This window comes from Henckelia pumila, chromosome 4 (assembly GCF_033568475.1).
Source record: "Henckelia pumila isolate YLH828 chromosome 4, ASM3356847v2, whole genome shotgun sequence".
Taxonomy (NCBI): domain Eukaryota; kingdom Viridiplantae; phylum Streptophyta; class Magnoliopsida; order Lamiales; family Gesneriaceae; genus Henckelia; species Henckelia pumila.
In genome coordinates this window covers 5,174,168-5,199,036 of record NC_133123.1, presented here as the reverse complement: position 1 = coordinate 5,199,036, position 24,869 = coordinate 5,174,168, and the positions used below count along the sequence as shown (strand labels likewise).

General features: G+C 36.6%; 5 protein-coding genes across 15 annotated transcripts; 4 read left to right on the top strand and 1 right to left on the bottom strand.

Moving 5' to 3' along the window:
• Positions 1-750: 750 nt before the first annotated feature.
• Positions 751-4,540, top strand: LOC140894639 (tubby-like F-box protein 7). Its single transcript, XM_073303199.1, has 4 exons — positions 751-1,240; positions 1,633-1,720; positions 2,555-2,684; positions 3,685-4,540. The coding sequence occupies exons 1-4, from the start codon at positions 809-811 to the stop codon at positions 4,256-4,258; spliced, it is 1,224 nt and encodes a 407-aa protein (XP_073159300.1). The 5' UTR covers positions 751-808; the 3' UTR covers positions 4,259-4,540.
• Positions 4,541-4,917: 377 nt separating this feature from the next.
• LOC140863716 (multiprotein-bridging factor 1b-like) lies at positions 4,918-7,732 on the bottom strand. Its single transcript, XM_073267332.1, has 4 exons — positions 7,543-7,732; positions 6,737-6,820; positions 5,372-5,454; positions 4,918-5,244 (listed from the first exon to the last, which is right to left on the bottom strand). Exons 1-4 carry the CDS (start codon positions 7,673-7,675, stop codon positions 5,125-5,127), a joined length of 420 nt encoding a protein of 139 aa, XP_073123433.1. The 5' UTR covers positions 7,676-7,732; the 3' UTR covers positions 4,918-5,124.
• Positions 7,733-8,453: 721 nt separating this feature from the next.
• LOC140866213 (uncharacterized) lies at positions 8,454-12,044 on the top strand. The gene is made up of 8 exons (XM_073271139.1): positions 8,454-8,888; positions 9,740-9,874; positions 10,079-10,267; positions 10,530-10,591; positions 10,682-10,839; positions 10,925-11,073; positions 11,228-11,371; positions 11,782-12,044. The coding sequence occupies exons 1-8, from the start codon at positions 8,517-8,519 to the stop codon at positions 11,965-11,967; spliced, it is 1,395 nt and encodes a 464-aa protein (XP_073127240.1). The 5' UTR covers positions 8,454-8,516; the 3' UTR covers positions 11,968-12,044.
• Positions 12,045-12,479: 435 nt separating this feature from the next.
• LOC140894577 (peptide-N4-(N-acetyl-beta-glucosaminyl)asparagine amidase A-like) lies at positions 12,480-14,303 on the top strand. The gene has a single exon (XM_073303125.1). The coding sequence runs from the start codon at positions 12,480-12,482 to the stop codon at positions 14,301-14,303; it is 1,824 nt and encodes a 607-aa protein (XP_073159226.1).
• Positions 14,304-16,996: 2,693 nt separating this feature from the next.
• LOC140894546 (pentatricopeptide repeat-containing protein At4g01570) lies at positions 16,997-23,986 on the top strand. 11 transcript variants are annotated; one of them, XM_073303077.1, is made up of 12 exons: positions 16,997-17,350; positions 17,887-20,634; positions 20,723-20,795; positions 20,869-21,029; positions 21,129-21,173; positions 21,307-21,563; positions 21,783-21,901; positions 22,085-22,610; positions 22,691-22,738; positions 23,032-23,396; positions 23,494-23,570; positions 23,913-23,986. In XM_073303077.1, the coding sequence occupies exon 2, from the start codon at positions 17,895-17,897 to the stop codon at positions 20,343-20,345; it is 2,451 nt and encodes an 816-aa protein (XP_073159178.1). In that variant the 5' UTR covers positions 16,997-17,350; positions 17,887-17,894; the 3' UTR covers positions 20,346-20,634; positions 20,723-20,795; positions 20,869-21,029; positions 21,129-21,173; positions 21,307-21,563; positions 21,783-21,901; positions 22,085-22,610; positions 22,691-22,738; positions 23,032-23,396; positions 23,494-23,570; positions 23,913-23,986. The 11 variants fall into 11 exon arrangements, with proteins under 11 accessions (XP_073159178.1, XP_073159177.1, XP_073159180.1 ...); XM_073303076.1 differs by having other exon boundaries at positions 22,022-22,610; XM_073303079.1 differs by having other exon boundaries at positions 21,783-22,410; positions 22,571-22,610.
• Positions 23,987-24,869: the final 883 nt, after the last annotated feature.

The window sequence follows — 24,869 nt, the reverse complement described above, 5'->3', positions numbered from 1 at the left end:
TTTATTTTCTTACAATTTTATGAATAATAAATCTATATTCATTTTTTTACGAAGTCGAAAACATTTCATCATTTATAGGAGGAAATGAATCGGAAAAACAAAAGGTCTTGGACTTTCAATGTACATTCATATGATGCCAAGAAATATGTGACAATCACTTATTATACATAAGTAGAAAAAAATCAACCTTCCAACTTTGAAATTTCAAACTAATTTAACGATAAACCTTAAATGCCCACGGTCTCATTTAAACAAAATAATCTTATTTTCATTTAATAAAAATATTAATTTATAACCATCATATATCATAATAAAATAATTCTTTATATTTTTCTATTTTTTGAGTTTTTAAGTGATCGTGTCATATAACTCATAATTTTTAAAAATATCATAAAAAACTATTTCTAAAGTTTCTAATTTTAATAGTATCCCCATATTTATGACATAAATAAATTATGTTGCACCAAAAATTCTAATATTTGTGCACATTGATTTCACGATGCTTTAAAACGACATCGAAGAAACGCCTCTTGTTACTAACCTCCAGCCACTCGATGACAAAAACAACCAACCCTCACCAAAATCATCCGACACCAACCAACAGAATCGTTACACGTGTCTCACATTTAAAATTCCCAAAATTAAATAAATATTTCATTCGTCTGTCGTCAATCTCTCCGTCACCGACGTGTGTTCTTAATACCTAAATCACCCATGAAATTTCCCTGCAAAGCATATAAATGGAGTCCAGCTATTTTCTCTCTCTAAAGATCCCTCGATTCTCTCTCTTCGTCCATCTCTGACCGAGATGTCATTGAGACGATCTTTCCTCCCGCGAAGAATCATCCACCGGTCCTTCACACTCTCCAAATCTTGCAAAGAATCCAAGTCCTCGGAAATCGAATCTATCTGCGATTTGGATAACGGTATCCTCCGGGAAGGGGGCAGCAAATTGGAAGGAATCGGTGATGATGATGGAAACGGGCAGCATCAGCGTGGCGGCGTGGCTTCTGGTGGATTGGGTGGACCTGACTCCGGTACGTGGGCGAGTTTGTTGCCGGAGCTGCTCGGGGAAATAATACAGAGGGTGGAAGCGAGTGAAGACAAATGGCCGCAACGCCAAAACGTCGTCGCATTTGGATGCGTTTGCAAGCGGTGGAGAGAAGCCACGAAAGAAGTGGTGGAAAAGACCTCTGTACATCACCCCGGGAAAATCACCTTCCCTTCCTCCCTAAAAAAGGTCGTTTTTTTAATTTCTTTTTCACCGATTTTTGCTTTGATTTTTGCATATACTTGTATAGTTTGGGTGTGTGATCCAAGCAGTTTTGGATGGATGCACATTCTGAATGGTAAATTAGAGGGAAATCGATGTCAATTATCATGATTGGCTGATTGCTCGTAAAAGTTGCATATGCTTGGATTGTTTGTGTGTGTGATCTAAGGAGTTTTGGATTTATGCGCATTCTGAATGGTGAATTAGTTTGAAATCGATGTCAATTATCAGGATTGGCTGATTGGTTGTGTTATTATATAAAATCGGAATACATATGTTGATCACATCATGAGTGGTTTCGTTTCAATCTCTCAAATTTTGTTTTGGATTTTCTTAGTAAATTTTTTGCATAACTGCAGCCAGGGCCGCGAGACTCTCCGCTTCAATGTATCATAAAACGTGACAAGAAAAATGCAACATTTTACCTTTATCTGGCTCTCTCACCATGTAAGTACGATTGCTTTGTTAAGATAACCTGCAGAATGATTTGAGTTGTTAATAAATTGCTTATTTACCAGCAGTTTAACTATGAATTTTGAGTGAACATAACTTTGACTGACTTTCAAGTTAAGGGTATCGTCACAATTTTTTCGAATTATTCTTGATATTTGATCAACCACAGCCATCATTTTTGAAAATTGTGAAGTCAACTCTGCTTAGATTGGTAGATATAACTATCCGCTGTACCTATCTTTGATTTATTGGTCAATCATTCAAGTTCTTGGACCTAATACAACAAAATCCATCACCATTCAAATTCCCATAGTCAATAAATCTTTGAAGTAAATTTATAAGAGAAGATTACGATATTTGTAATTTTTCAAAATTTTGTCATGACTTATAGATTTCAAAATATCTATATGTCAATTTATTTGGTGGGTTCTTGGGAATTTATTTATCAATCGCTTTTGTCTGTATCACTGAATCTTGCCAGTTGGTCCTGGCTTAGCAAGTTTCCAGTGCTATATCACATAAAGGAAAACGACAATTGGATTGCACAAGGCGTAATCCAACATTTATCAAGGTGCAGAAACATTCCACGATTGAATTGAATCGAATTCTGCATATCACTAGCATTTAAATATCTATGTAGAAGGTTGCTCCATGCTTATTGCACTAATCGAATGAAACCCTTGATAGCTGTAAATTGACTGATCAAGTCAAAGGTCTCTAGACTAGAGATTCATGCCTCTTTTAATCTTAATCTATTTATTGTCGTCGGTTTTTTGCTGCTTTGTGATTTTTTAAAAGCTGATGTTTTAATGCTTGTTTTTTTTGCAGCATTTACGGACAAAGGCAAGTTTCTCTTAGCAGCACGACGCTATAGAAATGGTGCCCACACCGAGTACATTATATCTCTGGATGCTGATGATCTATCTCAAGGTAGTAAAGCCTATGTTGGAAAATTGAGGTTAGAATCCCTAACTGACAGTTCTGAACCGTCTCACTTTTTCTACGATGTAATTATTGTTTCTGCAATTAAAGGGAACAAAATCCACAACTTCTTTTTGATAAAAAAAGAAAAAAGAAAAAAAGAAGTTTAGCTTACTTTCATTGGCATGATTGTCACTTCATGATTATGAAGTTACATTTAAATGGATGAATCGATATTTTTATTGGGTGGTCCAACCGACGTGAACTCATGTTCATATTTTCTTATCTTGGCTGTTGTGCACATAACTCGAAATCACCAAATACGAGGGTAGACTTGGATTATTATTAAATGATTAAAAGAGAAGTGGGGACAATGGAATAGGATGAAGAAGAGGCTTTACATCACGGCCCTTTGTACTTCAAGCCACATCTTTCTATGGAATAGTAGCTTTAAATTTGAGGCTTAAGGGGATTTGGTTGATAGATTTGAGGCTTAAGGGGAGTTGGTCCGCAATCCAATAGAAATTCCTCGACAGTATATGATCCTTCCTAACCATAACAATAAATTTGAGGCTTAAGAGGAGTTGGTTGATAAAACCATGGATGATGCGGGATTTGGAATGAGTATCATTGAGATGCAGACAACTTAGCTAGTCGAATTGCATTTGGAATTTTCCAGAAAATGGATGCTGTGGCTTTATAAAGAAACTGCAGAAGGTCCACTTGGTAATTGCATCTGTTGTGGAAGATTGCACGGAAATAGGAGGCATTTTGTGGCCAAGGGCTGGGCGGTAGTGACTCTGCAGTTGTGTCACACGTGGCAAAACCATGCTAGAGTGACTGTTGGTGGGGTTGGGTGACAGCAACTTTGGTGACCGTGGAACTAGCAATGGTTGTACCTAACATCACTTAACAATTTCTATCCGCATCAAGTCTCACTCTTAAAGGATTTTTAAATCATTCCCGTTTTCTTCAATTTTTTTCAACTTATCTGTGCCATCTCATGTATTTGAAGAACCCAAATATTTGTGTCACAGGTCAGATTTCCTCGGTACCAATTTCACCATCTATGACAGCCAACCACCGCACAGTGGAGCGAAGCCATCAAGTAGTAGAGCTGGCCGCCGTTTTGCAAGCAAGCAGATAAGTCCCCAAGTCCCAGCTGGTAACTTTGAAGTCGGGCATGTGTCATACAAGTTCAATCTCTTGAAATCAAGAGGTCCTAGGAGGATGGCGTGCTCCCTTAAATGCCGATTTCTTGAGGAATCAACTGATAATAATCAAGACGTCGTTAAAGCGAAGAAGCCAGAGCCCTATACTCCAGCGCTCACAATTTTGAAAAACAAAGCCCCGCGATGGCACGAACATTTGGAATGCTGGTGCTTGAATTTCCATGGCAGAGTAACTGTCGCGTCGGTCAAGAATTTTCAACTCGTCGCCACTATGGATCAAAGTCAGCCTGGAGGAAAGGGTGATGAGGAGACGGTGCTGCTTCAGTTTGGGAAAGTTGGTGATGACACTTTCACAATGGATTATAGGCAGCCCCTATCAGCTTTCCAAGCCTTTGCTATTTGTCTGACCAGTTTTGGGACAAAACTGGCATGCGAGTAATATAAGATTTTCGAGGCTTAAACCGCTAATGAGTTGAAGATTGTTCCTTGCTCACGCCCTTGTTTGATTGATGAAAGAATGCCTTGTACATTAATCTTTTTACGTGGATTGATTGTTACAATATTTGATTTTGAATCAGTGGATCGTTTTGGGTTGACAATGGTAGAATTTACTATCTTGGGGCTTCGAGAAAGCTTACGGTGTAAATTTGGCTGATACAATTATATGTAATTTTCATGAAGTGTAAGTTTTATGAATAATATACAAGCAAGTTGTAGATCATGAGCAGCAAAACTTGACATATGACCTGGACACATTCAATGTTGATAAAAGTTATTCAAGATTTCCAGATTTTCGAAATTTTTGGTTGAAGAGGCCAGCTTATTTTTCCATTTAACTTAAAAGCAAACAATAGGGTTCAAATAGTGAACCAGGACAAAACAACTTGCGACAATTTTATTTCCTAAAAAAACGATCAAACTTAATTAATTCAAGGATCGGATGAATCTCGAACGATGTTTGCTTTTTCACCGTAACAATTTTAAAAAGAAATTAAGTTCAAACACCAGGAAGCTGGATGATGATTCCATAATTCGGATAAGTGGAATTGACAAGTATTAGCGAGAATTAATGGGTCTTCAAAAGAGAGAAAATCATCAGAATCGGAATCCAGGTCTTTTAAGTAACAATATATTCATCATATTTCATAAGGAAAGCCAAATCCATTCTCCAGAATTCTGACATATGAGCAACACCAGTGGCCAAAGGAGAAAAGAAGAAAATTAAAAACAGGTTCATTTACACAACCACTTTCAGAACTCAAACGACACTTCGATGCGAAAGACCGACTTTCCTGGTCGCTAATTTTATTTTTTCCCACGCAGTTTCACACCAAGAGATTTCTCCAGTTTAGAAATGATCTGCTGGTTAGGAATTGCTTTTCCAGATTCATATTCCTGGATGATCTGGGGCTTCTCATTAATAAGCTGCAATTCAAATGTCGTATTAGGATGAAAAAAATTCATATCAGGATCATCTTGGTACGAAAGTAAATCTTCGTGAACATAAATTGTGCGAAATTGGGAACTGGAAAGAAGAGTTGGAATAACAAACCTGAGCAAGTTGTGACTGTGTCAGTTTCTTATCCATTCGAGCTTGCATGATGGCCTTTTTCAACTCGGTGGCAACCTTGTCATCTGTTAAGAAATGAAACCATGATAACAAAGGAACTCGAGCTATATCGTTGATGTGCGGCAATATAAAGTGGAACAATTTGCTGTTACAAAGGGATGAATGAATCATTCGCAATCGTATTGAAATGCTGGGGAGAAATAAACATATTCACCGACTTGGGCTCGGGCACATGCTAAAAGCCTAAAATTCGCCCACTAATTTAGAGAAGCATGTCTCCAATCGTGACATTTGATATCTATGAAACAGAACTCAAGGAACCAATGATTGCTAAAAAAAACATGGAAAGACTTGGATAAGGAGGTGAAAGAGCAAAGAATATTGGGGAATTCAATGCAATCCGAGTGATCAAAATCCCATCCCATAATTCTGTCATGTGCCCGAACATATTTCGGACCGCAAATCCAGGTTACTGTTATGACAAAATCTTTCACACAGTAAGGGCATTGTTTCCACAACCGCACTGGAGCGGTATCAAACAAAAGAGATATTGAACACTTATTTTTCCGTCACAAGGAGTAGCAAACATCTTGAATAATAAATAATAAATTATAGAAAACACTCTAACATCAACAGTTTGCTGCACTATAATTAATTGCTTTCTGTAACATGGAAAGCGTGATTCACCGGAAAAAGTTCTAGGGAGAAGAGAGATCATGCTTATGATCTCATATTTGCCAATTTCTACACAGAAATAAAATGTTTCACCCACTTGGGAGGAGTGACAAACACCCTCCACCGCCAACTTTCTGCCAAAAAGTACCATGTAGGCATGTAATCTAAACATGACTAAGCAGATGATTTAGCCTTTGCAACAGTCTGAATGTGGGTGGGAACGGACAGCTTCAGGAGAACATGATCAACAGTGAGAGTGTCTACATAGTTTACAAGTAGATGATAAATTATTTAATACACATGAGAACAGTACTATACACAGGATAAGAAAAACAAATAATTCAGATCCTCACTGTGTAAGACATGGGTAGAAATGTTAGGGCACACATTCGCTTCATACATGTTCAATTTTTCCTTTTCCCTTGAATTCCTATTCCCAGACTAAAAAAAGGACCAATGAGTTAGACCGATTGTATATTTTCTCTTGATTTTAAAGAGGTGAGGATAAACACGCAAATGATATCTCTGGAGGAACAATCAAGGAAAGTAAACAACATGATACTTAAATGAATATCTGAGGAAGAATGAAAGTTCCGATGCAGATATCTCATGGATGCATAATATAACCAGTCAATAGAATGCAATAAAAGAAGAAATAACTCCAAAACTCACGAGCCAGATTTTCTGTTTCATCATCAAGCTTCCTGGTGTTCAAAGATGTGCTGCTCGAAGCAGCCTTGTTTGTCCCCGCATTGGCTGCAAGCGAGCATTTAATTGTTAGCATTCAAAGTGGCTTCATCAGTTGAAGTTTTAATCCAATTTGGGATGATAGTTTACAAACAACTATGCGCACAGGTGAAACAAAATAACATGATTTTAGACCCAATCAAAATACAAGAGGGTTCAAACATTGCACTTTATGCTGTTGGAACAAAACTATATCCTAAGCAAACCTCAAAAACTGTAAGAAAATCGCATGGTACAAAAACTGACCAAAAAAATAACATTATAGGCAGCAACACAAACAAAATTATACAACATAAGTGCAGTGAATGTTACACGAAGTGAATTTTAAACATAAGATACAACATAAACACCACCTAAGAAATGGAAAGGATGCAAGAATTCCATAACCACAACTTACGAAAATGTCCATCGTCAATCGTCCAAATGATCGAAAATTGAACAAAACCTCCCCAATAAAGACAACAAAACATGAAAAATACCGAGAATATGTAAATTAAAGATCAAAATCGCATAAAGAGAAAAGAATTTCCACAAACTCGGCTGTTCACTGGCGATTCTCCCAGAACAAGGATCCATGTCTATCGCTAACGAAGAAGACGCAAATATAAAATTTCGCCTAAGAAAGATTAGAGAAACTACTCACGACTAAAGAAAAGATAATGATAATTAAAATAAAACCTAGCTCACGCACGTATAAATAATTTAATACAATCAGTGCCTTTCATCTGAACCTTTTCTTATGGTTTCGATGTCAGCGCCGGCACGTCGGGCGGCGTTCACAGCTTTCTCATCCTTACGCGCGGCGGCGGTGGGTGCCTTCTTGCGGATAACAACCGGCTCCCAGTCCTGAGAGATTCCTGCCATTGTATTGTACTAATATTTCTTCTGATGCAAATATCTCGTGGGCTCGTTAGATAATGGATAAGTCAGGAAATGGAGTTATTATATTAGAATTAAGCTATACATATTCTAGAAACATCACCTCACCTCTAGGGGGTTTTGTTTAAAATCATCATTTTAATTAATTAATTCCACCAGCATCACCTTTTTATTTCATTAAAAAGTTGGTCTAAAATTTCCTCAAACCATTACCATAAGATAAGATAAACTTTCCTCTTAAGTTCAATTTCGGCTCTTTCAAATGTTTGAACTTGTTTTTAGTGTATTAGCTCAATGAATTACAATGAATTGATTTTAACAAAAAAATAAATCAAGTTAAACATTTTCATTCGATTACTGCTATCAATATTTTTTCGGGTGTATATATAACTTGTCCAATGTGATTTATAACTTGTTCAATAATATTATTTTTAATTTATTTCACATTATTTATTGTTTATATTTATATTAATGATATTTTTTGTTTTTTGATTTATGACCTTCTTTAAAAACATAATTTGCAAAATGACATTCAAACATAAAAGAAATATAAAAGCGAAATAAAAGAAAAAAATTAAGTAAGTCATAATCAAAATCACAGTCAAACTAAGGTTATTTAGGTGAATAATTACAATAACGTAAAATTTATTTATGTTTCTTATATTTATCGTAAGTACAAATTAATAAACAATAGTATTTTATATTGTATTAATTAACAATTTAAAAAATAATTACGCAGTCGCAGTATCCAGTATATGTTTTGTGAAGCGGAAAAAAAAATTAATATCTCTTGGCCAGCGATGCCTTGAATTTCTTCCTCCTTTTAATGTCACGCCGCTACCACACGACGGAGCTCGGCTGCATCGCCGGCGAAGATTTATCTGATCTCGGCGCCGGAAAGGAAGGCTGGCTTGTGGAGAATGCCAACCTCCTTGTTTCCCTGGATACTCGCTCGCTCGCGCTAGCTAATCGCTCTTTGATCCTCCTCATCCACTGGTCAAATTCAAGAGACGGTCGACCGGATCCGGATAACAACCGGACCGTCAAGATTCTACCCGATCTCTCCCCCATCGAGGCCGAATACATCTCCGCCGTCGAGTGTCTCGTTTTCAACGATGATGCTAAAGCTCTCGCCGTCGGCACCTCGTGCGGTTACCTATTGATTTATTCGTTCAGTGGTCATCTCATTCATAGACAGGTGAGCAATTCTTTTTTTTTTTTTTTGCCGTTTTCGTGCAGCGAGGCGTTGGATTTTCATGGATGATATCTGTGTGTGATTCTGGACTGTGGGAGAAGGGTTAAATGTTAGTTGTTAAACATTTTTTGGATTCAATTGAGTAAAGATTGTGCCTTTATAGTGAAAGTTGGGTTCTCCAGAGGATTACGTTGCCGATAAATAAGTGGAAATATGACACTAATTCGTTATTCTTATTTCTCAACACCAGATTGTCAAGTTGTCCGACAAATGCAAGCAAAAAATGACGCTCCAACTCAGAAGAATCCTGAAATTGAACTGTTTTGGACTTTTTTACACAAGTAGTTCTAATAGGTTATTGGAATTCAGGAATTGAACAGTTGGGAACTCGAGCACATGATCCCACAGTTCTAATAGGCTGATTGGTTAGCAATCACTGTTTGTACTTGCAAGTTCACGATGTTTGAACACACTACAGAGTTAAGAAATGTTTCCTTGTACATATGTAATTAAATCTTAGAGCTTGATCGATATTACAGGTGTATTGAGAGTATTCATAGTTTGTACTTCTAAAAATCAATTTGCACAATGTAAGCGATTGTTTTTGTTTGTAATTTGTGTTCATTGAGATACATTTTTAGGATAAGGTGTCCAAACAGATAACAATACCTCTACCCACTTGTCAAACCTCGACCTAATTAATACGGGAATGATGGCCCCACTATTGTTCTGATTGACAAGCTACATGTATATAACTAGGCCTTCTTGGTTTCGGTTTTGTGCCGATTTGATATGTCCCTTTAAGTTTAGCAATAAAAAAATGTATCTGAAATAATCAATGCCTTTTTTTGCAGTTTGTAAATTCTGGAAGGATTCTTAAGTTAAGGGTGCGTGGAACTAAACAAGATCTTACGAGTGATGCATCTTCGGAGGAGGTTTGTGTTGTCATGCCTGGTGTGATTGCTCGTTTTGAAGGATCTGATATTAAGGTAAGTCAGCATCTATCCATTTTAATTTGACTTTAATATGATAAAAGATCCACGTATGTTGTCCTACGGTCCTACCAAACATTGAACAACTCCTCATCAATCTGTATATATGAAATGCTTGCTGCTGGTATTTTGTAGTTGTTTCGTCATTTTATCCAAATGTTTTGAGTTTTATCTAAAATATTTGTCTTGCATGAAATGAAGAATTTTCTTCAACGGTGGTTTCAAGGAGCACATTCTCGGTTTTGGGATCAGGACTTGGATGATGGAAATTCAGGGGATTCCAGAACTGATACGAGAATTCCTTACCAGCTATGGAATGTTAGCAAGTATGGCCTATGCGCTGACGCAGCTATAACTGGTGTCATGCCTCCACCTTTGATGGAGATTCAGGTGGTTACTATTTTAAGTTGTATTTTTGCTGAATCTTGATTTGATTGTTCAACAATGATTTCTAGGCATTTTGTAACTATAGTAAAATATTGCAAAATTTAATGCCCTTCCTCTACTCTTTCTTTCTTCCACAAACTCTTTTACAGGTTCAAAATCGTCTTTTTTTCTTATTCCCTGAAATAATTTTTTCTTCTAGTGACTTTTGGGAAGCTTTCTGAAATTATTCTGGTATTTGAATTCAGCTGATTTTATTGTTGGGCAGTCAAGTCAAGGCTACTATCGTGCTGTCACTATTGGAGACGATGCTGTGATTTCAGCATTTAGGTCAGTCTGGTGGAATTTTAATCATATGGCTCACTCGATGGAATTTTTTCCTTGTACAGTTAATGACGGTTGATTTATTGTTTTTTGAAGACTTTCAGTGGACAAGAGTAGATCACTGGTTGGAGCTATCTTGTCTAAAGTTGTTCCTGCAACTTTTTCCACAATAGCTTCATTTTCAAAATTTATTTGGCGGAGCGAAGAAAAGCCAACTAAAAAGCCAGAAGCAAAATCACAACCCTTCGCCCGATGTGAGTCAATCGATTCTAGATGTTTGGATAATTTTTTCAGTTACTTCATCCTGGAATAACCAACAATTTTTATTTACTGTGACAGCATCCCCTCTGACTTGTCTGAAGGATCACCCAAGGAAGGGTGAGAAACTCACATTATCACCTAGTGGTACTCTGGCTGCAATAACTGATTCGCTTGGCCGTATTTTGCTCTTAGACACGCAAGCACTGGTCGTTGTTCGCTTATGGAAGGTTCACTTCAGTACACATGTTATTTGTTCGATTTTGACAAAAACAAATGACAAATTTTGAATTGAATTTCAGTTTCCAATTTAAAGCCTTAGTTCTTTATTACTGGCCTCTAAATTTGTTTTTGTTACAGTTAAATATTATTTTTCTTTCACAGGGATATCGTGAAGCAAACTGCTTGTTTGTGGAGATGCTTGCAAGTAAAGATACTGCAGCTTCACGGCCTGCAAGTTATGCATATTTGAAAAGTGATTATTGTCTATGTTTGGCCATCCACGCTCCTCGGAAAGGAATAGTTGAGGTGTTTTTCTCGCTGCATCCCCTCCCCTCAAGAATCTGTTTTCCCTTCATTTATCTCCAGCATACACTTGAAGACACACACAAGCACACGCTCATGCACACACACGTATATATAGAAAGAGTGTTTCGACCATACTGAAATTGTTAGTTTCTGTTGTTTGTCATAGCCTTGAAAACGTGTATTCTTTCTAATTTATTTTTTCATCGAAATTTGCCATTAATACAGTGAACACCTAAACAGCATTTCACCTGCACCTGGCCGGATGTAAATGCATCCCTCATCACTTGGCCTTGTTTCGTGGTGATATTCAAATTAGTCGATAATTCTTGCAAATCGTTTCTGACTGTGATGGATGATAAGGTTTTACACCCGCATGCCTTAGCACCTATTAACAAAACTTGTTCCCGCAGGTTTGGCAAATGAGGACAGGACCTCGGCTTCTGACCATTCCGTGTCCTAAGGGTAGTAAAATACTGCAACCCACGTACAGATTTACTTCAGCAATGTCATCTTCATCATCGTACGTGCCCTTGGAAGTTTTCTTTCTGAATGGAGACTCTGGTCAAATATCGGTTCTTAACCGATTCATTCATTGAACCAACTCGTTTTCTTGTACCTACATTTTTTACTTTCATGTTCATACGTGTATAAAGGATCATTCAAGTTCATTACATGTTCATCTTGTTATTTATCAACTGATTATGTGATGGAATTTTTTCCACATTAGCATATTAAAAAAAACAAGACAAAAAAGTGAGCCTTACAAGAATTGCTTGATGTTCTGGTCTGCCAGATTATGTAGGAGTAATACACGCTCTACTAATATTTCAACCAAGATACTCTTGAAAGTAAGATCTGTTGCCATCTACGTCCCTCAATATACATCTATGGCGACCATAGAAGTAAGAATCAAAAAAAGAAAGAAAGAAACAGAGAAACTATATACGAGAAAGGATTCTTAAAATTTTGTTGGAGAAATCATTGCCGGCAAAATTGGACATCCCACCTTTCTTGTTTAAGATAGTGACTATCATTGTTTTGTATTTTTGTACTCCAAGATTCTATGGGATTTCCGTGATTTGGTATTAACTCCATCAATCATTTGGCAATGACTCCGCCTCTCCTCTACCTACCCCTCCTCTGTTGTCTCAGTTTTTTCCACCGACGGCCGCTCGCCGCCGCAAACCTCCATTCATCAAGATCCATTTTCTGGCCAAGTCCCAGTTCAGAACCCACCTCGTTGTCCACCGGAGACACTCCTCCAACCACCTACTTCGAAGTGACAAACCCCATTTCACTTCCCAATACCAAACCTTGCTCATATTTAGTTTTACAACATGATTTTGCATTCACTTACGGCAAGCCCCCTGTTTTTGCTAACTACACTCCCCCCTGGGATTGCCCTTCTCAGAAATTTGCAAGAATCGTTCTTGAATGGACGGCAACTTGCAAAGGCCGGCAATTTGATAGAATCTTCGGTGTGTGGCTTGGTGGGGTTGAGATACTTAGGAGCTGCACTGCTGAGCCTAGGGCCACAGGCATTGTTTGGACAGCGAAGAAGGACATTACTAGGTATCATTCTTTGCTGATGAATAATCAGATTCTTGCTGTTTATATGGGAAATCTTGTGGATAGTACATACACTGGTGTGTACCATGTTAATGTTTCTCTTCATTTCTATCCCACGGAAGAGGGTTCTGGTTACAGTGAGGTTGGCTCTGCTGAAATGGGTGATACGTTTGGTTCTGGAGCTGATTTGATCCTGCCCATTTCAAGAAATATTCCTCTAAATGATGGGTTGTGGTTTGAAATTGAGAATTCCACCAATGTAGTGTCCAAGGTATTCAAAATACCCCAGAATGCATACAAGGCTGTGTTAGAGGTGTATGTGTCGTATCATGAAAATGATGAATTTTGGTATGGAAATTATCCGAATGAGTATATTTCTGCTAATAACCTCACTGGTGCAGCTGGGAATGGACCCTTCAGGGAGGTGCTGGTGAGCTTAGATAATATGATCATCGGTGCAGTTTTCCCGTTCACCGTGGTCTACACCGGAGGCATAAATCCTCTCCTGTGGAGACCAATCACTGGCATTGGTTCCTTTGATCTCCCTTCATATGACATTGAGATTACTCCTTTATTAGGAAAGATCTTAGATGGAAATGCTCATGAATTTGCATTCAGCGTGACAAATGCTTTAAATGTTTGGTACATCGACGCAAATTTGCACGTTTGGTTGGACAAGGGTAGTGAGAAAACACAAGGGAAGGTGATCGAACACAGTACCTCACCACTTTCCATGTCTCTTCTTTCCAATTTCACAGGTCTTGATGGATTGTTCATCACAAATGCTACTAGGTCGGTGATTTTAAGCGGATGGGTGAATTCTTCTCATGGATTGCTCATGACCAAATCACTACAGAGATTCGAATATACCAACAGCATGGTGATGAAAAAGAATGGGAATTTACAGATTTTGAATCAAGAAATATTTTTCAACAGCAGTGTCAACACCAATATGCCATCTTGTACCAAATCTTTGAAGGCATATCGCCTTTACATGTATTTGGAAGACGTTGACAAAGGGAATGGGAGCTCTGTTTCTGTGTCTAATGTGAGTTTAGGTATCAATGAGAAGAAACAGATGGCTTCCAATTCGGGACTCTCTACCACCAAGCTCAAGAATGCACAAAAGGCGCAAGGTTACGTTCTTGTCAAAGGAAACTTAGTAGCGAGTGGATTAGGAAGCACCCAACAAAAATATGATTTTGTTGGTGATAAGTCATGCTATTTTAGGAGTATTAGTAGTTCAAATTACACCATTTTACATGACAAAGAGAGCAATAGTTGCGCGGACAATAGACCACATGCTCGTGGGAAGGATTTTATTGGGACTAAATTTATTGGTGGTAGGAAAAGGCTCATTTGATTGTTCTTCATTCTCATTTTCGTGTGAGAAGATTTAGCTTGTTAGATATTTGGATATAGTTCTTCTCCAATAATATAAAGTGAACTCGCAGAATTCTCTAAGTTCTGTAAATCTGTGCAATGCGTTTTCGACCACGAAGTTTATTTTTCGAAAATCTTGTTCTACTCGTTACAGTAGTGTACAATTATTTCTACTAGTGTTTCGTTCCACGTGTTGCGTGTTTCACAATTACAATAATTTTCCGTGATTATAATTTGTTATTTTAAATTAATAATTTTTTTCATATATATTTTTAAAATTTGGAGTGATATGTAAAAATTTAATAATATTAGGTAAAGATAAATAGACAATTTTTATAATTTTAAAATTTTTAAATGTGGATAAGATATATGATAGATTTAGATAAGTTACGAATTATTAAAATATGTTTTTGTAATTGTTTAAATTAAATAATAGTTTAGTATTTTTGTAATTTGTAAAGATAATTTTCGATACTTGTTAGTTGTTACATTAAAAAAAAATCAAAAGTGGTTTGACTCAAAGATTTTATAATATGATATATACATATAGATATATAATAGTTGTATTCGAGCAACTTGATTTTACTATCAGTCGAAAATAAACAATGATAATTAATATAGTATTGGATTGATTGATAGATTATATATTGATTAATTTGCATAAAACATTAAAATGTTAAATGATCATTTTGTTCTTATAATTTTAAATAAAATATATATAATATTATTTATAAGGGGTAATATAGTAATTTAAATTAAATAATTTGATTGATGTAAAATAAATTATTAATGATTTGATTGATGCAAAATTAATAATTAATAAGTAGATAAATAATACGACGAGAAGAACGTGATATTTGATGAGAAAAATTGTACATGAATTAATAATATTGTGTACCAAACGGTACCTTAAGATATATAACTTATTTGTTGATATTCTACTACAAATTATCATTCATAAATATAGTGGTTTATTATTATTTAAGGTAAATCAAAATCTATTATACAATGATTGACATTATAGAGCATTTATCTAATATTACATTAATAAGATAAGGTTAGGCGTTAATGACACATTTTAGAGCGTGAACTATTTTTCTAATTATTCAAACGTAAAAATATAACGAAATTCGTACACTAAATATAAGCATCACGTCCCTGTTGGTTTTGGGAGTTTTGATCATCATATGTTTCGAATTCGCTCTGTAGTTGTTGTTCGCAGTAACGATCGCGATGATCATCACGGATACTATAATTCCAATTACAATGTCATTTCACGGAGCAATCACGGGAATGTATTAAAAAAACAAAATATAATAAAAAATATAGAAAATTAATAGAAAAATATATAGATTACATTAATAATGATGATAATAAAAATATAAAATACAGTTCTTCAAAAAAAAAAAAGTATAAATACAATAATTATTAAAAAATTAATAAATCAACATATAATGTCTTCCAAAATGCATTATATATATATATATATATATATATATATATATATATAGAGGACTTTTAAGCTGCTCAACAATATTTTTTCACCTCGTCTCCGATCACTAAAAACCTGTTATGTTATAAACTCATGAGGTGTCCATCTCAAAAGGTTTGCCTATTGGATGAGATTGCTTCATGAGTTTATAACTAACTCTTTATTAGTTTAATATTTCAATGAGGGATATCATAATATTGCCGACCCATTGAGAAGCCGACGTCCGCGGCGGCCAACTTTATACGGCTTTCACTCACCTTTATTTTTTTGTGGTAGCCTTTCCTAGGTCGCCCCTTCCGCGCGGCGGCCAACTCTAGACGACTTTCACTTACCTTTTTTTTTGGTAATAGCTCTTTCCTAGGTCGCCCCTTCTGCTACGCCGACTCTCAACAAGAGAGTCAATGTTAGATTATAAACTCATGAGGTGTCCAGTCCATCCCAAAAGGCTTGCCTATTGGGTGGAGTTGCCTCATGAGTTTATAATAACTCTTTATTAGTTCAATATTTCAATGTGGGATATCATAACAAACTCGGTACAGGGATTAGTTATTTTTTATTTTTTGCATAACTAAAACACGATACCGGATTTTAGTTATCGAGTACGAGTTGTGCATAATTAGTTGACAACTGAAAATTTATATATATATATATATATATAAATAAGTTTTAAATAAACCTACACAGAGAAATGGATCAGTGATTATACATAGAAATAGATCAATGATTTTAAATAGAATTTAGTTGACTAAGGTAGTGTTTGGGAGAGCTTCTAAGAAGCAATTCTCAGTTTTTCATTAACAAAATTTTGAATTTTTGTAAAATTTTGTTAACGAGAAGTTGAGAAGTGCTTCCTAGAATCTCCTCCAAACACTACCTAAAACTTGTGAAGGTAAATTTCTTACCCAAGAACTAAAAAAATTGAAGTAAAATAGAATTAATTTTATTTTTTTATTATATAAAATATATATTATATATACATTAAAAATAAAAAATTTATTTTCATTTTATATATTTATATATATGAAAATGAAATAATCAAATTATTTTCTAAATAATAACTCATATTTTATAAATTATAATATAATAAACTGTAATATAAATTATAATATAATAAACTTTAATATAATATAAAACATAAAATAAAATAAAATAACAAAAAAAAAATGTTTACAGGCCAGCCCATTTCTATCATCCATCTCACCTCACCGTCTCTCCCCTTTCGTTCGTCAACACACAGAAACAGCCACAGTCACAGTCACAGTCACACAGAGCACAAGCAAAAATTTGGGCAGACGTTCTTCTCCGATTTATCGGAAAAATCGACCCGTTCCACCGTTCCGGTGCTATTTCACCGTTATATCCCCGTTTTTTCCCTCTAAAACGCCGACTCAAGACAACTCCCTTCAAGCTCCGGAACAGCGTAAAGGTGGAGAGTGATCCGGTTCCGGCCGTTCCGATACCGTTTCTGCGAACCATGAATTCTAGTCGTTGCTAGGAATACAGTGAACCTCAAAGGGAAAGGTGTTCGGATTGAGGTTTGTTTTTCACTTTAATCTGGGATTTAGCTGTGTAAATGTACTTGAGTTCTGCAAGTAATCTTGATCGTTTTCTGAGAATAATCCTAGGTTTTAATTGGATATGAGCTTCTTAGTTATTCCTTTAATATATCAATAAAAAAAAATTGGTTGGCTTCTATGGGAGCTTAGCTTGAATGGTGTTGAATGAACTTGGGGGAATCTTGGGTTTTTTCACCTAATGGATGTCAGCTTCCTATTAATTCCTTATCTTCTATTTTGATGTTTTGTGGGCATTGTTCTCTTGATGAAACATTCTTTCTTTGCTTTCCTTAGTGAAAATTGTTATTTTTTGTGTAAATTTTTTTTTTGGTGTAAATTTTATAATATAACCTATTTTACTGTTCTAATAAATAGATTTAAGACTCAATTAAATTGAATGAGTCAGCAATTGATTTGCCTAGTCCCTTTGATCTGTTTGGTTTCGAGCCTTTTCGAATTTGCCCATCAATTCATCGAAACTTCAAATGAATTTTTTGTATAAATGGGTATTACAGTGACGATAATGCGACTTTGCGGAAGAGGTAATACAGCAAATCTGCTTCATTATCCTGCCACTTTCCGGACTAGATTCACCACAGCAGCAAAAGAAACGGTTGGTACTAAAAGTGTGGCAGCAGACCTCTTGTTAGTTGCCTCCATTGCTAAAGCTTTACAACACCCTGGAGGGATTCACTATCTTGAGAAAAATGGCGAATTTATTCCCTTGTCTGAGGATGTTGTTCTACACACTCTCCACCGTAATTCTCTTGATGCAACCAAGAAATTGGATTTCTTCCACTGGTGCTCTTCTAGGCCTAATTACAAACACTCAGTGGTCGCCTACTCCCAAATGTTTAAAATCCTTTGCCTTAGGACCCATCAACATAGCGACGATATTTTTGAGCTGGTTTCCTCCATGAGAAATGATGGTTTGGTGCTTAATCAATCAACTTTTAAACTGATTCTTAATGCATTCATTAGGTGTGGCAAGTTTGATTCCGCATTGGAAGTTTTGGATTATGTCGAGAGAGACTCAAATGGTAATAGTTGTTTGAGTCCCGATATATACAGCTCTGTCCTTGTTGCTCTTGCAAGGAAGAATCAGATTGGCATAGCTTTGTCGATGTTCCTCAAGCTTTTGGACTCATCCTCTGCTCTTGGTAATGGCATTGTAATTCCTGATGCCATTGCTTGTAACGAGTTACTTCTTGGTCTCAAGAAGGCAGACATGAAAGATCAATTCAAACAAGTTTTTGGTAAACTACGTGAGACAAGGCTATATCCCTTGGATAGATGGGGTTATAATATATGTATTCACACGTTTGGTCAGTGGGGTGACTTTGTTACAGCTCTCAGTTTGTTTAAAGAGATGAAGGAAAAGAGTGGTTCCTTTTATCCTGATTTGTGTACCTATAATAGTCTCATCCATGTGCTTTTCTCCCTTGGAAAGGTGAATGATGCCCTTATTGTTTGGGAGGAACTTAAGGGATCCTCGGGTCATGAGCCCGATGCATATACCTATCAGATTCTTATTCAAGGCTGTTCTAAATCTTATCTGACCAATGATGCAGTGAAAATCTTCCATGAAATGCAGTGTAATGGTATACGTGCAGGAACTGTTGTTTATAACTCCCTCCTTAATGGTTTGCTCAAGTCAAGAAGGCTAATGGAAGCTTGCAGTCTTTTTGAAAGAATGGTCGATGATGATGGTGTTAGGGCATCGTGCTGGACGTATAACATATTCATTGATGGATTGTATAGAAACGGAAGGGATGAAGCAGCTTACACCATGTTTTGTGACTTGAAGAGAAAAGGTAATGATTTTGTGGATGGTGTTACTTATGGCATTGTCATTTTGCAACTTTGTCGGGAGGATCGACTTGAGGAAGCATTCCAGTTGGTGGAAGAGATGGTGACACGTGGTTTTGTCATTGACTTGGTCACTGTTACCTCTTTGTTGATTTCACTTTACAAGCATGATCGATTGGATTGGTCGGAGCGGCTCATGAAGCATATTAGAGATGGGAATTTGGTTCCGGCTCTACTTAACTGGAAATCCTCGATGGAAGGTTTGTTAAGGGGTCCACAAAGCAAAACCAGGGACTTGACGCCCATGTTTCCATCAATAAATGATGTTACCGAGATTTTGAATGTCTCAAATATGGTCGATACAAACGGTGATGGTTCACTTGGTTCAGAAGATGTCAAAGTCCATAATGACGAAAATGATAGTTGGTCGTCTTCTCCTTATATGGATCTGCTGGCGAATTTGGTCCCCTCCGATTGTCAACCTTCTCAATCTTTCTCGCTGACGAGGGGGGTTCGAGTGATGGCTAGAGATGGAGATTCTTTTGATATCGATATGGTGAACACCTATTTATCTATTTTTCTGTCCAAGGGGAAGTTGAGTTTAGCTTGCAAGGTATTTGAGATTTTCACCGATATGGGTGTCAACCCTATCACCTTCACTTACAACTCCATAATGAGTTCCTTTGTCAAGAAGGGGTACTTCAAGGCAGCATGGGGGGTTTTCCATACCATGGGTGAGACTGTTAGTCCAGCAGACGTAGCAACATACAACGTGATAATTCAAGGCCTGGGAAAGATGGGAAGAGCGGATTTGGCAAATGCTGTTCTCAACAAATTAACAAAGGAAGGTGGTTATCTTGACATTGTGATGTACAATACCTTGATCAACGCACTTGGAAAGGCTGGCCGAGTGGATGAAACGAACAAACTGTTTCAACAAATGAAGACTAGTGGTATAAATCCTGATGTGGTTACATATAATACACTTATCGAAGTGCACAGTAAGATGGGTCGACTTAAGGATGCTTACAAGTACTTAAAACTGATGTTGGATGCTGGATGTGCTCCTAACCATGTGACCGACACCATTCTTGATTTTCTTGGAAAGGAAATTGAGAAGGTGAGGTACCAGAAGGCTTCAATTATACGCCACGATGCTTCCTAAGGATCCACCACATTGCTGCAACATATTCTGTTGTTGCTCGTCCATTTGCACGAGGCTTCTATTGCTTAGACCAACTTCTATGAAAGAGCATCATGTGGGAACAAGAATTCTGGAGGGAAAACAAAAAAAATGAATGAAGTTGAATTTGGAGATGGATGGGTATTGACTTGGACCATGCTGTCATACTCGTGTTTATTTGCTCTTTGCTTTGATCTGGCTTCCGCAGCTTGTTTTTCAGAGGAGGAGGACCAATGGAATCTCAGCCAAGTCAGCCACTTGCACCCCTCCTGTATGTCTATAATCTGTCTCTCTGTTTCTCAGAACAGAAAATGAATCTTTTGAAGTTGCCGTCAGCTGTTACTTTATATTTCTTGCAGAAATCCGGCGATGGTCTTGGATTTGGATCTGAAGAATCTCATTGACGAATGGGTGTAGACTTAGTATTACTTGGTATATTCCTCTCTTATCATATGTTAAAATTTTCCATCTTTGTTATTAAACTAATTTAATACTCTCTTGTCAGGGAGCTGTTGGTCCGAGGATGAGAATTTACGGTCAAGTCATGTGCTTTGTGAATTTCACTGCACATGCAGAAGCTGTCAATCGCCGAAATGCTGATCTTGACCATGCATATAGGCGAACAATGGTTTTTCCAGCCATCTAACCTTTTACATGCTGCTTCTGGTATGGTGTTGTATTTATTCTTATCTCGTTTGCTTGCCTAGTAGAATATTTTTTGCACATGTTAATTGTTTGCTTTGCCAATTATCCTTTTTGTTGCAGCTGGGGTTTCATCTGCTATCCAAATGCTTCGCGTGACAAATGCATGTAAATACTCTGGTTCATACTGCTGCCATTTTATTTATTTTTTTACTGTTTCAAATTTTCATAGTCGCATTATGTAAGAAAGCCTCCTTCTGTTTCAAATGGTAAGAAATTTTAAACGCTTATGCTTGTGCAGGCTATGGAAATTAACCCTGTGGAAGGAATGCCTGAGCTTTCTGAGGCTGACGTGGTTGTGTTTCTTGGAGATTTCTACCATCGTCTTGGTGTCATGTCTTACAATGTTTGTTTCTCAGAGATGCTTTGACTGGCTTAAAGAAAGAGATCAGTTGAGAGTAGAAATGGAAGCAGGAAATGTCTTTCAAGGAACTTGGGAAGTTTATATTGGATTTCCTCCATCTTATAAATTCGAAAAGCACCAACCAGGTTTGGCAGGTATCAGGATGAAATATTTGTTGTACCTTGTCCACAATCTCATGATGGTGGTTATAATTCCTTGAATATATGTATTTGAACTTGAACTGGAACTGGAACTGGAATCCAACACTTTTGTATTTCAGTATCTATGGATGGCCTTGATACGATAGATTAATTATTATTATGTTCAAAACTATTTTTGTGAGAGATCTAATCATGGTTTGTTTGTGCTGTTAGGATATGATTCTGGGGAGAAGAAACAAATACCTGCCTGGTGTGACAGAGTATTTTGATAACCGTTCAGCTTTGACGTCTACCTGCAGCTTAGACTGCCCTTTTGTCTCCTCTATCGTACAGTAATTTTCTTGCCCGTTTTATTCCTAATAATGGCAGCCAGGGATTATTCTGAAGCTCTCTTTCTTGTTCTGAAATATTTAATTTCTCATGATTACCTACTCATGTGAATGTATTCTCAGATATTCAGCGTATTTTAGACTTCCTTTCTCCTTTTTTCTGAGGCTACTAGACATCTTGGACAGCTTAATTTGCATGAATGTGACTGATAGTAATCACAAGCCTGCCCGTTGCATTCTAAGTGCGGAGATTGCCTGAGTTGACGAATTGGTTAGAAGACAAGTGTTTGAAGAAATCATCAGATCAAATGAGATCTAAAATCAAGCGTTTCTTGAAGAGCTGTCCCAAAAAAATATTTCCTGGAAATATCTACATATATGAAAGCGTGAATAAGTTGAGAGCGGCCAGTTTCCCTCCGGTTCCCGGTCATTCAATAGCCACGTGTCATTTCTTCTCTCACGATGTTTAACCATGATCAAATGTGTTGAAAGAAGAATGGTGGAGAGGATCGGTGATCACCGTCTCTTGCCTCTCTTCATTTTGTTTGTGGTTTTCTTTCATAATCTAACATTCAACATTCTCATCTCTCCCTATCTTTCGTTTTGAGCCTTACGCTATGCTCTTCCGCCGCTCGTCATTTTATCTGAACCGGCCGTTATATCATTCTTCAGACAGTTCGTGTGCCTTCTATTTCGGAGTTTGAAACAAATTGTACGGGTGACTTGTTTCTTATCTGTTATTTTACCCTTCTCTTGCATCCAAGTGTTGTAAAATTTGCTTTATATTTTCAGAACTGCTTTTCGTGTGGCTTCTATTTGGGATTTGGAAACTTTGTACTGGTAACGAGTTTGTTACTCTCCAATTTTTTTTACCTTTGTTTGCTTACACCTGTTGCAAAATGTTATATAAATTTTTAGATCTGTGTTTTACTGAAAAGCTTCGTCTGGGTTTTTGTTTCTGGTTTTTTCTCCTACGGATAGTGTACAACATATGTGATTTATGTGTTTATATTTGTGTTTTGTCTTGTTTAAAACAATTTTTCCTCTTTTGGTTTTTTCCCATCTGTTGTAAAATGTGATCTATGTTTGTTGATATAGGTTTTGATTTGTTTACAGTGGAAAACTTTGTGCAGGTTTGCGCTGTTGTTCGTTCATATTTTCTCTGCTTACACATGCTGCGGGATCGCTTCTTTGGGGTTTTTCCCTTTTGTTTGTTTATACGTTCTGGACAACTTCAGCTACGTTTTCTTTGATCTACGTTCTTAGATTTGCTTTTTGTTTCGTTTACACCAGAAAATAAAATGAATAGCTAGATGTTTACTAACAATGTTCAAATACTTTTACGACAGAGTCCTTCAAACATTATGTCCCATTATCCAAAGAAGTCTGAATAGTTCAAAAGCTGTTAACTTTGATATTCAATCTTTCTGAAACTTGAGAAAACTATTACATCTCCATATTGGGTCTCGACAAGAAATTTAATTTGTTGAAGTTCCTCGTGAGTGACTTCTTATGCAGTTTATTTTTCATCATTTTTGGTATTTACTCTTGAATTGACTCTCGATCGTTATGCTTTTGGCATGAATATTGTACAGGTTTCCTGGGAAGGCTGCCGGATTGAGCCTTGGCGGCAAAGGTTCCCCTTCAGAGGCTGCTCCTGCTGGAAGCCAAGGTAGCTGCTTCTTTGAGCTTGTTTATGTATAGAATACATTTACAAATATGGGTAGTAACTTTGTTTATGTGTAGAATACATATCACTTGATGCCTAGCGATCTTAATCTTCAAGTTACCATCGATTTGAGGAGGCTTTTCAATAGGTGATTTTGTGCATTTTCAGCTGGTTTGAGGGGGGTTTTGAATTTGCTTTCCATGTCTGTACATGTGTTGCAAGGTGATGGGAGGGGGGATTCCTTTGGGATATGCATGGGTTGTTCCAAACTTATGCCACATATTATCTCTTATTGGTTTAGTTAATCTGGTTTCACTTTTCTGATTTTACTTAAAATTTTTCCAGGAGGCTGCAGGAAACGATGATGACGATGATATGGGTCTCTTTGGCGATTAGCAGGAGGAGGAAAAGAAGGCAGCTGAAAAGAGAGGCTGCTGCAAAAAATCCGCCAAAAAGAAAAAGAGTGAGTTTAAAATACTGCGAACTATATGAGCATAGAATCCAAAATCATTATTTATTCACATGATGCCGATCTTTGGTTCTGAAAAAAAAAATTCTTGAACTATGAGTTGACCTGGTTGAATTACTGGATTAAGTACTGAAAATCTGCTGATTGAATGTATCCAGGTGGAAAATCCTCTGTTCTCATGGATGTGAAACCATGGGATGATGAGACAGACGTGAAGCAGCTAGAAGAGGCTGTGATCGTTGAAATGCTGGCCTCTTTTGGGGAGCATGTATGATTTCCTGCTAATTTTAATGGCAGTCATTTTTAGTTTCTGTCGTATTGGTCGACTGCTAAGTTAATATTCTCAGGCTGAAGCTTTGTTTTTCTCCCCTTGTGCTAAGTTAATATTCTCAGGCTGAAGCTTTGTTTTTCTCCCCTTGTGCAGCCAAAATTGGTCACCATTGGATATGGAATAAAGAAACTGCAGCTCATGCTTACCATAGTTGATGATCTCGTCTTCAACGATAATCTCATTGAGGATTATTTCACCTTTTTATAGAGTACAAATATTTTTATGTTTAAGATATATATGATAATTGTTTTTATGTGTTTTTAGTTATTTAAGGAGTAAAATTATTTTGGTACATGAGCTATTGATAAAATGTATTGAAAATGATTTAATTGGTATATGACCAAACGATCAATTTTGCACTTTACTTAAATTGTTTTTATGTTGAATATTGTTATTAAATTGATTAATTGAACTTCATATATATTTTTTTGTTTTAAATTATTATATTAATTACAATTATAAATATACATTAATTATTATAAATATTCATATTCACTAATTA

Bases quoted from the DNA above. Each gene is read 5' to 3' on its own strand.
- LOC140894639 (XM_073303199.1), top strand. From the start codon at position 809: ATGTCATTGAGACGATCTTTCCTCCCGCGAAGAATCATCCACCGGTCC. The intron at 1,721-2,554 runs GTAAGTACGATT...TTTTTTTTGCAG, and splicing joins TTATCTGGCTCTCTCACCAT to CATTTACGGACAAAGGCAAG. The intron at 2,685-3,684 runs GTTAGAATCCCT...TTTGTGTCACAG, and splicing joins GCCTATGTTGGAAAATTGAG to GTCAGATTTCCTCGGTACCA.
- LOC140863716 (XM_073267332.1), bottom strand. From the start codon at position 7,675: ATGGCAGGAATCTCTCAGGACTGGGAGCCGGTTGTTATCCGCAAGAAG. The intron at 6,821-7,542 runs GTTCAGATGAAA...GCTCGCTTGCAG, and splicing joins CATCGAAACCATAAGAAAAG to CCAATGCGGGGACAAACAAG. The intron at 5,455-6,736 runs GTGAGTTTTGGA...ATTTCTTAACAG, and splicing joins TGAAACAGAAAATCTGGCTC to ATGACAAGGTTGCCACCGAG.
- LOC140866213 (XM_073271139.1), top strand. From the start codon at position 8,517: ATGTCACGCCGCTACCACACGACGGAGCTCGGCTGCATCGCCGGCGAA. The intron at 9,875-10,078 runs GTAAGTCAGCAT...CATGAAATGAAG, and splicing joins TTGAAGGATCTGATATTAAG to AATTTTCTTCAACGGTGGTT. The intron at 11,074-11,227 runs GTTCACTTCAGT...TTTCTTTCACAG, and splicing joins TCGTTGTTCGCTTATGGAAG to GGATATCGTGAAGCAAACTG.
- LOC140894577 (XM_073303125.1), top strand. From the start codon at position 12,480: ATGACTCCGCCTCTCCTCTACCTACCCCTCCTCTGTTGTCTCAGTTTT.
- LOC140894546 (XM_073303077.1), top strand. From the start codon at position 17,895: ATGCGACTTTGCGGAAGAGGTAATACAGCAAATCTGCTTCATTATCCT.